At 49.2% G+C, this 13,195-nt stretch overlaps 1 protein-coding gene across 5 annotated transcripts in view; it reads left to right on the forward strand.

Annotated features, from left to right (window-relative positions):
• The window catches only part of ASCC2 (activating signal cointegrator 1 complex subunit 2), a 39,344-nt gene that overhangs the window by 9,284 nt on the left and 16,865 nt on the right, over nt 1–13,195 (forward strand). For 2 of the 5 annotated variants that reach the window (XM_068563806.1, XM_068563807.1), the window contains 6 exons: nt 1,159–1,317; nt 1,683–1,853; nt 2,819–2,948; nt 7,452–7,519; nt 8,431–8,541; nt 9,857–9,969. In XM_068563806.1, the coding sequence (XP_068419907.1) occupies nt 1,159–1,317; nt 1,683–1,853; nt 2,819–2,948; nt 7,452–7,519; nt 8,431–8,541; nt 9,857–9,969 (752 nt within the window). The remainder of the gene's footprint in view (nt 1–1,158; nt 1,318–1,682; nt 1,854–2,818; nt 2,949–7,451; nt 7,520–8,430; nt 8,542–9,856; nt 9,970–13,195) is intronic. The other 3 variants (XM_068563808.1, XM_068563809.1, XM_068563810.1) reach the window with 2 other exon arrangements.

The following is a 13,195-nucleotide window of genomic DNA, read 5'->3' on the forward strand; positions in this document are numbered from 1 at the left end:
ATTTAAATGGGACGGGTCCTGAATACCCACCTGGCAGGTGACCCCAAGGAATTCTGCGGGACTCAAAGACCCCAGTTTGCAAACTTGCGTTAGGCAGTTGGGAGGTGTAGGTGGTTCTCGAGGAGACTGACCAATCAGCTGTGGTTCTCCTGTCGTCCCCCCCCTGGATTGACAGACCTGGAAGTGGGTGGATTGTGGTTGATAATAGCTGAGACGCAGCCCAGCCTTCTTCCTGTTATCACCTCCCCCCCAGAGAAAGCAGCCCTTATGTAGTCAGAAGAGAAAACTGAGCTCATCTTCTCTTCTTTATGGTGAACAAAGTAAGATTTGTTCATGGCAAGGTAAGGGTTGGAAGAGAGAGCTTGTGATGCTAAGCTGAGACCTGCAATTACCTGATTAGCATCTTTGAAAAAAAAATTACTGAGGTTTTTTTCTGATTATACAAAGGGTATAGCACAGTGATATGTACAGTATGATACTGTTTGTGTCAGAGAGATGAAAATGGGCCCAAACAAATGCCTCATATGGGCACATTTTAATGTAAATACTTAGAAAAGGTCTGTGAGGATGCTCAGGGAATGGTGAGGGGTTACCTCTGGGTTGACACAGGGGCTGGGGGTATGGGCCAGGCGACTCACCTTTCTGTACTATTGTGAGTTTTTGAAAGAAAAGATGCTCATGCCTCACTTGTATGATTTATAAAAATAATTTAAAAAATAATACATGTTCGTTTTTTTAATGGGAGAATATAGTCAAGTCATAATCCCTTCCGCTAGAGATAGCCACTGTTAGCTTTGGGGGGTTGCCACCCCCCCCACACACTTTAAAAAAAAATCTGTACCAGTGTGTGAATGTGTTAAATATGTGTACTTTTTTTTTACTCCCCAAACTGGTTATATAAAATAGAGAGGTTTGTGTCCTGCTTTTTCTTCCCTTAACCTTTCCCCATGTCATTAAATATTCTCCAAAAAACATGGTATTTAATGCCCACCTGGTGTTCCCTGGCTGCAACCAAGCCCCCTTTGTCAGAGACACTCAGTTCTTTATGCTTGAGAGTCACCGGTTGGAACAGCCCAGTGTTGTCATTGCTGTGGGTTGGCAAATGGGCCCTCACTGACTAACCTCTGCCACGTTAACACGTGGTTTTTGGATCCGTAGCACCCCGAGCAGAAGGCAGACCGGTATTTTGTGTTATACAAACCGCCCCCTAAAGACAACATTCCCGCCCTAGTGGAGGAGTACCTGGAACGCGCCACCTTCGTAGCCAATGACCTCGACTGGCTCCTGGCCCTGCCTCACGATAAATTCTGGTGCCAGGTAACATTCTATCAAAATTCACGCTAAGACAAAGCACATGATATGCCATTGGTTGGGTGCTGTTGTTTTTCTCTCCCAGGAGATGCTTTTTTTCTCTGCTTCTTACACTGGATCCTTAACAGCAAATTGTGGTTTGGATTGCTCTGACTTGTATCACAGTCGTAATGATGTTTACACAACGCCTTCCAACACGTCATTTTTAGAAACTCGTGTTTAGCCCTCGGCTCATTTATACCTCTTCGGTCCCTTGGGGTTGGAGTGTTTGCCACAGTCCAGGGCTGATGGGCCGTGAGCCCTGCACAGTCTACCCACACGCCCTTGGGCCTCAGTGACGAGCCCTTGCTGTCCTCTGTCGCCTGGCTTAGGTTGTCTTCGACGAGACTCTGCAGAAGTGCCTGGACTCCTACCTGCACTATGTCCCCCGAAAGTTCGACGAGTGGGTGGCCCCGGCCCCTGAGGTTGTTGACATGGAGAAGCGCCTCCACCGAAGTGTTTTTCTCACCTTCCTTCGCATGTCCACTCACAAGGAATCCAAAGTAAGCCGCGGATCCCGTGACAGGTCACCACCGCCACCTGACACCTCTGTGCCAGGCTCTCACCCCTGGGAAGGAAGGCTCTGGAAGTATCATGTTTCCTCTGTCTCCCCTCTGCTTTTATTCCCACCATTGGGGAAGAAATCTGTGCCACCTCCCTTATCCTCTCAGTCACCGGGTCGCCTGCGTTACACCCAATGTTTTCATCAATGGGGAGCCGAGGGCCCTGTGCCAGGTGGCGCGTGACTGTGCCCTCCTTGTGCGTCAGAGGGCGAAAACATTGATTCTGAGTTTTTAGAGGAACTCGTATGTGCTTTTTAAAAACCTTTACTTTTTTTCCCCCTGATTTTGAAAATAATAATGCTGTCTCTAAACAACTCAAACATAACAAAAATATTTTGTAGATAATGAAAGTCATCCACAAAATTCCCTCCCCTCAAAATGACCACTGTCAGGGTGCATGTTCCTTCAGGAAACTTTTTTCCTTTCAATGTGTGTGTGTGCGCGCATATTTATTTTAAAAATAGTATCTTGCTTTTTTGTTTTTTTAACTTGTTAGCATGGAAATTTTCAAATATACACAAAAGTATAATGACTCCCACGTACCCATTACCTGGGTTCAACAGGTATCAACATCTTGTTTGCTCCCTCCCCCTGAGTTTTCTGTTTTTCTTGGAGTATTTTAAACAATCCCAGACATCATGGTGATTTACACATAAATATTTTAGAATGGTTCCCCAGCTGATGGTTTTATAGTGAGCTGTTGCTTCTGTTTACATTAAGATGAAGTGTGACCACTGCTCCAGGTCAGTCCACGAGGCTCAGACATATCCGTGGTGTGGACGGAGCTTCTTCTGTTAGCCAGGCCCCTGCTGATGGACCTGAAGGTTGTTTCTTGTGAGCTTGCTATTACCCTGCAATGCACGTGTTTTTGGAAAGTCTCTCATCCTTTCTGCACTGTTCCTTAGGATCACTTCATTTCCCCCTCTGCTTTTGGAGAAATCCTCTACAACAACTTCCTGTTTGACATCCCAAAGATCCTGGACCTCTGCGTGCTCTTTGGAAAAGGCAACTCCCCGCTGCTGCAGAAGATGATAGGTGAGTAGGGCCTGTGGCCTGGGGGCGGCAGGGCGGGGGGGCACAGAGATGGCCCCCACATTCCAAAGGTGGGCGCCCAGATGAGCACAGGGGGATTCAGAGCAGCAGCAGTGGGTGGTGCTTGGAAATGTCTTAGTGGACGTGTGTGTCAACTCTGAAAGAAGTGACTAAGTGGCGGTGGGAGAGTGGAGACAAAAATGGGCATCACGCAGCTGCTCCAGGATCTTGGAGTCCTAGCATTAGGCCATATGTCAAACAGTCGAAGGAGTCAGGGAGTTTGCTTCGGCAATGAGAGTAAGAACGGTGGCGACAGCTAACGGTTATTTGAGTGCTCACTGGCGACTCTGCCGACGCTCCTCATATGTCATCTCAGTTGATCCTCCCAGTCGCCCTGTGATGTCAGTGGTGTCATCATCCCCATTTACAGTTAAGGAAACTGAGGTTAAATGTAAGGGACTTGCCTGAGAGGCCGTGACTAATGAGTGGCCAGGCTGGGATTGTCACTTGGGCCTGACTCTCAAGCTCTTGCCCTTGGCCACTCCCTGCCTCAGGGGTAATGGGGCTGCCTCAGAAATGTCGAGATTTGCATTGCTGCTGAGAACAGATTGGGGCAGAGTTCAGGGAGGACCCTTTGGGGTTGTGAAGGGAACAGACATCAGCAGTTGGATCCCATCAGGAGGCCATGGGTTGGAAGTTTCACTCAGAGGCGGAAGCTTTGTTGGGAAGTTACAGAGGGAACAGTGCCGCAGTGGACTCGTCTTTGAATAGCCACTCATGGCATTGGACTGGCACGGAGAGCTACTCACCCTGGACACCCCTGTCAGCACTCCTCACCCTGAGATTGTAGGATAGAGACTTCCAAATGCCCAGTTACAGAGCTCAGTTATCCCTAGAAATGTCTTCTTCCCTTCCTTCCTTCCTCCCCACCCCCCGCAATAATAAAGGTAATATATGTTAATTTAGAAAATTTTGAAAGAATATAAAGTGTAAAGAAACAGGAAAGCAATTACTAAATTCCTGCAACCAGAGACAATGATTTGGTGATTATTCCCTTCTAGTCTTTTCTCTTTGTATTTTTTTTAAAACATATTAGAGCATAATGTGTATGAAATTTCACATCCAGCTTTTTCATTGGAACGACCTCTGGTTTCTCATTCAAATCTAATTATTGCCTGATCATCAGTTAATTTCTTTTATTTTCCCTGGGAAAGACCCTTAATAATTATACTCTAGACAGAGGTTGGGGTGAGTGCACAAAAGCAGGCACGATTAGTTAGAGAAACAATTATTAGGCCGGTTTGGTTGGAGTGGAGCATTCTGGGAGGGCAGCGCAGGAGCCAGGGGAGGAAGCTGGGGCTAGATCAAGGAGGGCTCCATGCCAGGCTTTGGCACTTGGGGAGCAGTAGCGCTTGGTGGCTAAGAAGGCAGGTTCTAGAGTTGAACTGCCCAATCCACAGCTCTAGTCCCGGCTATGTCACCTTGACCAAGTCAGTTAGCCACTCTAAGCCTGAGTTTTCTCACCTGAAGAAAGGGAAGACCAACTTGTAGGATGGTTGTGGGGATTAAATATGAGGTGGTGCTCAGCACAGAGCCTGGCACGTTACAGGCACTTGGTAAGTGTGGGCTCTTACTGTGACCAGGCTGTGGGAGCCTCTAGGAGCTTGGAGCAGGGTGGGGAGCCATCTGGCAACAAGGTTAATCTGGCAGCATGCAGGTGGGGAGGGTGGTGATGGGAGGCCATGGAGGAGGCCAGGGCTTCAGTGTGGGTTTGAAGGTGAGAGCCTGCTTGGGCTGCTGGGGCAGAAAAGGACACATCTGGGAGTAAAGTGGGGCTTAGTGAGGTCAGCTGGAGGGAGGAGTCTTAACGACTCTGGAGAAAACGTGAGGTGAGGGAGCGGGTTGTAAGTAGAGGCAAGGGCAGCATTAGGTCCGTGGGCTGTAGACGGCTGTGAGGGTCCAGGCAGAGGTGCTCTCTGGCCGCATTTCCAGACAAGCGAGGGTGGTGTGAGAGAGCGCCGCCTGTTGCCGGGGTTCCTAATCTTTGGGGTCACTGACTCCTTTGAGAATCAGATGAAAGCTTGTCTCCAGGAAAACATACCCCCTCATAGAGTTTGAGCTGTTTTAGAATATTCTCATCCCCAGATTGAGAACCCTAAATTGGCTTATTAAGGAGAGCCCTTTCTTTGGCTCACAGAAGCTGGTTCACAGAAAAGAGGGCAGGATCAGGCATCAGGAGCCCCTTCATATTGTGTGTGTCTGTCTGTCTGTCTGCCTCTCCGTCTGCAGGCCCCTTTTCCACACCCTTCAACACGTGTGCGCGCACGCGCGCGCACACACACACACACACGCACACACACACACACTAGCTGTCTTTCCAACCGTTGAGCAGAAGACACGAGACACAGCAAGGGGCAGCCTCCACTTTCTCTACCACAGAAGCTCTTGAGCAAAGCAGATCAGCTGGAAGAGGGTTGACAAAGGAGACAAGGGGGGAGCAAGGGAACTGGCCAATTGTCCTTTGGGCAGAAGCCCAGTCCTTGCCCTGTCCCCGCCTCCCGTTTTTTTTTCAACCTTAAGGCTGGTGTTGTGAATCAGCAAGTGTAATTGTGAAAGCAGGGCTCTTCAGTTAGACTCTCTTGGAGCTGCCTTGCCAGAGCAGGAGTATATGAGGCCTTGGCCCTGTGGAGGACAGCACTGATCTCTTTGGCAATACCTTGCATCCACCCTGGGTTTCTGAACTGCTTCAGTCTGAGAAGGGACATTTCAAGGGAGGCCATTGCTGTCCCTTCTTTTTTAATTATTTCTTTAAGAGATCAAAAGTCAGATCTTCAGTGTCATTGGAGTCAGATAAAGGAGAAGAAAGAGACTCCGAAGACCCCAAGGGTAGATTGTGAAATGTGATCTATTTTGATGCTTATAAAATATCCCTGTTACTCAGGCCTAAGCATGGGAAGTATTATGAAAGAGTGCCTTCCCCTGTGCCCGGTGGTCCAGGAGTGGTGAGGACCGCTGTGTGGCCTGGGAGTTATGGGAGGAGACCTGCTCCTGATGCCTGGGTCAGGAGACTCTGCCTGGAGAGGGTGACACCTGCCTTATGGTGGACTTAGCTCTGGGAGGTCACTGCAGGCAGAGGGAGGGGACAGGGCTCATTGTGTGAGGTTGAGGATGGTGTGAGGGAAGAATGCAATTCGAGGGATGGGAAGAGGGTGGCCGGAAATGCCAGCAGAAGCCAGATCTTACAGGCCCTTCGTGCCATGGTCAGGAGTTCAAACTTGCCCTTGAGGATATTGCTAGGAGGGTTTTATGAGGAAGAGCAGAGGTTGGTGGGGAGACAGCTCAGTCACTCCCTGCCTGTCAGGAGCACGTGGGCACAGATGGTCAGAGAGAACCTTCACAGGTTGAGGGGTCAGATGGGAGGTGCTGAGGAAGCTCCTGCTGGTAAAACTCAGCTTTCTGGAATCAAGGAATGAAGCAGCCTCCAGGAAGGTGCTTATAGAAAGTCTAGCCACCTAGTGATTCGCTTACTCACCCAGCCCCATCTGGCCTTTGATCTCATTCATTTTCAAATCCTCCAGGATAGGGTGAGGGCTGCAGGGTCATCATTAAGGCGACCGAGGACAGACCTGCCCAAAGACAGAGGACACCTAGAGGTCAGAGCACCCTGACAGTCAGCCAGCCTTAGGTCCTGGGATTGTAGTGGGATGAGGAACCCAGGCCTCTTCTTAAGGGCAGTGGCATTTTGCATCATCATGTCCCCCAGCTAGCTGTGATCCTCCTTCCCTCCCCCCCTACCCCACCCATTTGGGCAGCCAGAACACTCAGTTTCTGTTCCAGTTACCGTATGCTCTAACCTCCGCACTCACAGCAGCAGCACTTGGAGGATAGTGAACACTTGGAGAGGGGCTTCATTTTATAGGAATAAGTGCAAATGTGTGGTAAATCTATCTCCAGGTCCCTGGCAGGCCTCTCACCTTGGAGTAGGGATTAGTATGGCTAGCAGATTCAAAAGCAGAGGGTAAGAGAATTTCTAGAGAAATTTCTCCCTAGAATCTCCTCACATTACTAGAGGCGTGGCCTGGCAAGACTCCTGGATTGTAGCACCCAGGTTTCTTGAGCAGAGTGATCCTGTCTCCTAATTTTCCTGGATGACTAGCTCCCATTTACAAAGCCAGTGCTGTCATACAAAGCACAGTGCCCAAGTGTGATCATTCCCTGGGGATGGCAGGGTGAGCTGGTTGACCAGGGAGGGTCTTTTATGTAATTCGCTGGGCAGAGGTGCTTAAAAGGTTAACTTGTACTGAGCAAGGTCCCTCCCTCACCCTGGGGAAGTTTCTAGGCTGGGCCAAAGCTCTGTGCCAGCGGGGCCGGGGCCAAGACTGCTTTAGTGCAGGCAGGCTTAGGAAAGGGGAGAAAGGTCACAGAACATGCTGGCAACCATTTGTACTGTGTCCTCTCCACCCTCACTGTCTTTTCCCAATTCCTACTTTTCTCTTCTCTTTTCAGGAAACATCTTTCTCCAACAGCCAAGTTACTATAATGACCTGGATGAAACCATGCCCACCATCCTTCAGGTACTGACTGACTCTCAACCCTGCCCAGGGGAGGCAGAGCCCTTCTCCTACCTGCTGATGTTCCTCAACTTTCCTGGAAGAGTCTGAGAGAAATTCCCCCCACCCCCACCCCAGATACACCTCCAGACTGTCTCTGTGTTGCACCCCTCACCTCGCTCCTTTGAATTCATCCTTTCCTCTCTTGAACAGGACTGAAATCTAAGGGCTATCCAGCACTCATACAGAAAGAGCTTGGGGTGCATTTTGTGTTGTTTGTCAACAGCCATCTGCCTCTAAGGATACCCCTGTACGTTTCTCAAATCAGATGAAATAATGTTCACTGTAGAAAATTTGGAAAATTAAAAAAAAAGGAGAAAAAAACAGAAAGAGGGAGATTAATCTTCCTCCATAATCCCACCACCAAGAGATAACCGCTGTTCACAGTAACTCTTAGAATTTTACATGCTAGCATACTTAAAATATAGCACAATCAGTTAAATACTTACATGATTTTATGATGGGCTCTGTTTTCCCCTCACTGTTGATTTGTCTTTTATTTCAATATAGTTCCCATAAATCGCCATCTCTAGGGGATCCAAAAACATATGTTACTGACTGTAACTCTTAAATATTCATCACCATACACTTGTCCAGTCTATCCAGGTAATATCCACAGGATTTACATACATTTTGTCATTTTAATCCTCACCACAATCCTGCAAGAAGGATGCCCCCATTATTCCACTTTGACACAGATTCCACTCTCATCCTGCTCTCTGAGAAGGTCACTGTCTCAGCTGGTGTCCCAGGAACGCTGGCATATATTCTAAAGGTTCCAAGCAGTTTTCGGATCACCAGTCCCTCGCTGCAGGATGGGGGTCCTAGCTGCTGGCTCGACAGGATGTGAGAGAGTCATCTCTTGTGTTTCACAGGTCTTCAGCAATATCCTCCAGCACTGTGGTTTGCAAGGGGACGGGGCCTGTGCCACACCCCAGAAGCTTGAGGAGAGGGGCCGGCTGACCCCCAGCGACATGCCTCTTCTGGTGAGGTTGCCCTTCAGCCCAGCTTCTTTCTGGCCAGTAGAAGGCCCAGCAGCTTCTTCCCCTGCTCACAGCCCTTTACCCCAACCCCACAGGCAGCTGTTCCCGTCACACAGGTTTAGAGCGTTTCAGCAGGCCTTCTCTTTTCACTGGGAGCTTCATTTATGGAGTAGCGGAGGGAACAGGATGGAGGTTTAGTCTTCACATAGTTCAGGTGGACATGTTCCTGGGTGCGTTATTCATTGAGCCTTTCATCCACTGCGCCGATTTGCGTGGAGGAGCCCCTAGCACGTGCCAGGCCCCAGGCTGGGCCGTGAAGGTGAAGCAGTGAGCAGAAGCAGACATGGCGCCTGCTCTCGTGGAACTCAGAATCTAATGGGGATGACAGATGGGAGGTAAATGTTTAAGGAGCCTGGACGTGCGTCTGGCCCTGTGTTAAGCACCAGAGATAGAGGAGGAACGAAGCAGCTGTGAGCTGCCCTCCTGGAGCTTGCGATCTCGTGGGAAAACAGGCCTTAAACAAGTGTTTCAGAAAAGGGCACACCGAGTGCTGTGGGAGCAGGGCATGTTACCCCTCTGAACCGCAGAGAAGTCTCTACAGATAAGTCTCCTCACCTGTGGAATGGAGATCCCAGCCTGCTTGTTAGCGTCATCGTGAGAATCAGGGAAGCCTATGAGGATGCACTCCCTGTTCTGTACAGGCGCTTCAAACTCTAAGGAAAGTGGGGTGGGCTATTCTTGTCCTCACTGGGATGTACTTTCTGTGCGGGACCTCAGGCGCTGTCTTCAGATTCAGGGATGGGTTCTCCTTCAACTTCCAAGAGAGAATCATATTAGCCCAGGGGACCTCCCTGGCGGTCCAGTGGTTAAGACTTTGCCTTCCAGTGCAGGGGGTGCGTGTTCGATCCCTGGTTGGGGAGCTAAGATCCCACATATGCCTTGTGGCCAAAAAACCAAAACAAAGCAGAAGCAATATTGTAACAAATTCAATAAAGACTTTTAAAATGGTACACATCAAAAAATATATATATATTTAATTTAAAAAAAAATGAGAGAGAGAATCGTATTAGCCCAGAGCTAGAAGTCACCCTAGAGATCCCCAGCTGTGCACCTGTTGGAACTACAGTAGCAAGACCCGAGGCTTGGGTTGAGCTCCCCAGATTGTGCTTCTAGAGATGGACCAGCCAGTCTTTGCCCGGACCTCCAGCGTTCACCTGTCTGTTGGGGACCCCCGGCTTTGTCAGCTTTGTCTCAGACCCTCTACAGAGCTGTCCCTGGGGGCGGAGGAGAATAATGCAGTGTTTTCCTTTGGTGACAGGAATTAAAGGACATCGTTCTCTACCTTTGTGATACGTGCACCACACTCTGGGCCTTTCTGGATATCTTCCCTTTGGCTTGCCCAACCTTCCAGAAACACGACTTCTGTTACAGGTACAGAGGTAGTTCTGGCTGTTGAAGTCGAGGTTGGAGTTCACATCTTCGTTCAGCAAGTATTTATTGGGTGCTTAGCATGCACCAGGCCCTCTTCCAGCTCCTGCCTGTGTGGAGGCTGCATTTGAGAAGCACTGCTATTTGGGGCTAAGGACAGGGGAGGGGAGGAAGAAAAACACCAACCCAAGAGTCGGGCAGTTTCAATTCAGTCCCGTTTTGTTTCAGAGCCCCTGTCACAGGCAGGCACAGGGAGTGACAGATGATAAGGAGCGGGCTGAGGACTTCAGCCTCCAGCCCAGGGAAGAGCACACGTGAGGACGTGAGCAGATGTGCGCCCGTGTGGCGCCAGCTGTTGGGGCCGAATTATGAACACAGACGAGGGAGCAAAGTTCTATCTGGTGAAATAAGAGAAGGTTTCAGGACGACCCTTAAATGAGGTCTTAAGAATGAACAGCAACCTTCCAGGCAGAGAAAGGTTTCCATGGCCGGAAGGGCGTTCGGGCTGGCGGAGTGAACCCTGCGGAGGCCCAGCGTGTGTTCCAGGGAGAACAGGGGAGTGGAGTGTGACACGAGGGGCGGGTGTGGGCGTGGGGAGCAGGCGACAACCAGATACGGCTCCAGGGAAGTCAGACTTGGTTTGATGTGTGCTGGCAGGGAGTGGGGCCTTTATTGTGCAGGCAGGAGGGAGGCCCTGGAGGCTTTTATCCAAAGAACTCATAGAAAGATCCTGCTGTGATGAAGAAAGATACAAAGGGGGATACAGGGCGGGGAGGGAGACCCTCTTTGCCCACTTAGCACCATGGGCATCTGTTCTGTGTGCAGTGAGAAAGGGGTGCGTGGGGGGGTGGGCTGGTAACTGGCACGCTGCCTGACAATGGCAGAAGGTGGGGGTGGGCGAGGTGGGGTTGGGCTGCCCTGTTCTCAGTGGCCTCTGGCTGTTCTTGCCAGGCGTCTCTCCCCACCGTTTGCAGGAGCTTCTGGGAGCTGCCCAGCTCTGTCCACCCAGCCCTCTGTCCATTCCGCCATTTGCTCACCCATTCAACAAAACATTTATCTAGCCCTGGCATGTGCCAGAGATGGCAGCTGGTGCCCTGAGCCCGCCTGGATCTCCTCAGCTCGCGAAAATCAGACATGAGGATTGATCAGCCTCCCGGAGAACGTTAGAATAAAGCACTGATCCACACTTTCCCCAGAAGGAAGGGGTTAGGATGGGACTCTTAAAAATGTTGTCACAGTTTTTATAAGGTATCTTTTCTCATGGTAAATGTGACAAATGCTTGTAGGAACTTTGGGAAATCCCCAAAGGTAGGAAATGAAAATCACTATGAGAGATCATGCTGTTCTTAGACTTATTTTCATTCACCATAAGCATTTTACCATTTTGTGAAAGCATCTTCCCAAACATGGCGCAGATGGCTTTGGAAAGGGTCTTTGGAGATGAGAGGGTCATTTCCGGAAGAGCTGACTTTCCTGCGAGGTACCCGTGGTGGCAGGGGAGCAGCTCCACCCATCTCAAGATGAGGAGGAAGAAAAGAAAACACTTTTGACTGCGAGTGACCCTGCCTTTGGCAAGTGACACTGCCTCTGACCCACAAACAGCCTGGGGCTGGCTCAGCCTGTTCCAACTGTGCTGGAGGCCAGGAACACCCGCTGAGCGAAGCAGCCCCTCAGTCCCAGAGGGCTCTGGTCAAGGGGCTACCTCCCCAAACAGCCCTCTAGCTAATCTCTCTCAGAACAACCTTCTCCGCCCTCCTCTCTTTCTGTCCTTTAATTCTGTGAATGAATAATACATTCACATGGTTCAAAACTCAAAAAGTATAAAATACACATTGAAAAGCCTCCCTCTCCCCCTTCCCCAGTTCTGTTCCTCACACACAAGCATCGTGTTAGTTTTTTTTGTGGAATTTTCCAGAGATATGCATGTAAATATGCACATATAAGCAAATATACACATTATAAATCTCCCGCCCTCTTTTTAATATTTAATATACTGGCATATTATGAGGATTGTATGTACTGTTTGCATTTTACTTTTAAATTTAATGTACATCTGTGCATAAGGCACCTTCAGTCTTTGGTATGGCTGGGTAGAATTCTGTTGTGTGGGACACCAGCCCCCAGAGATTTAGGTTTTTTCCAACTGTTTGCTATTACAAAAAAATTGCTGTAAAGAATAACTTTGCACACGGGTCATTATGTACCTCTTTACAAGTATATCTGAGAAATAAATTCCTAGAAGTAGAATTGTGGGAACAGATGGTATATGCATTTAAAATTTTCACAGATCTCGCCAAATCACCCTCTATAGGGGTTGTTTCAGTTAACCCTCCCACCAGCAGTGTATCCTGGCAACGCCTGACTCTGCTTAGCCAAACTACCCTCTCTGTTGTCTTCTGGGTGCCAGGCTGTGGGCCTCGTAAGACCTGCCTCTTTGGGCCTGCTTACCCTCTGCTACGCACAGCACCACACTAGGAAAAAGTTGTCAGCAGCCAGCTGATCCACAGACAGATGTTTACAGGGTGCCTGCTGCAGATTCAGCACTGTCCTAGGCACGTCAGCTGCATTTCTGGCTTTGGGAAGCTTAAGATGTTCAGAGATAGAATTACACCCCAGAAGAGAGGTAGCTGCATTTTAAGTTGTAAAAACGCGATCTTCTGAGTTCTGTGCATCTAGTTCCAGGGAGGAGTAATCACAGGGGTGAGCGTGATCAGGAAGCATGTGGCTGGGATGAAGAGTTTCTGTTTTCGCTTTTGTTGAAATTTTTATTGGAGTATAGTTGATTTACAACGTTGTGTTAGTTTCAGGTGTACAGCAAAGTGAATCAGTTATACATATATATGTATATATCTCCATTCTTTTTCAGATTCTTTCCCCATATATCAATAGGTTGCTACAGAATTTTTTTTTTTTAATTTTTATTTATTTATTTATTTTTGGCTGCATTGGGTCTTCGTTGATGCGTGCGGGCTTCCTCTAGTTGTGGCGAGCGGGGGCTACTCTTCGTTGCGGTGCGCGGGCTTCTCATTGCAGTGGCTTCTCTTGTTGTGGAGCACAGGTTCTAGGCGCGTGGGCTTCAGTAGTTGTGGCTCGCGGCCTCTAGAACCCAGACTCAGTAGTTGTGGAGCACAGGCTTAGTTGCTCTGCGGCATGTGGGATCTTCCCAGACCAGGGATCGAACCCCTGTCCCCTGCATTGGCAGGCAGATTCTTATCCACTGCGCCACCAG

Source organism: Eschrichtius robustus, chromosome 14 (assembly GCF_028021215.1).
Source record: "Eschrichtius robustus isolate mEscRob2 chromosome 14, mEscRob2.pri, whole genome shotgun sequence".
Lineage (NCBI taxonomy): Eukaryota > Metazoa > Chordata > Mammalia > Artiodactyla > Eschrichtiidae > Eschrichtius > Eschrichtius robustus.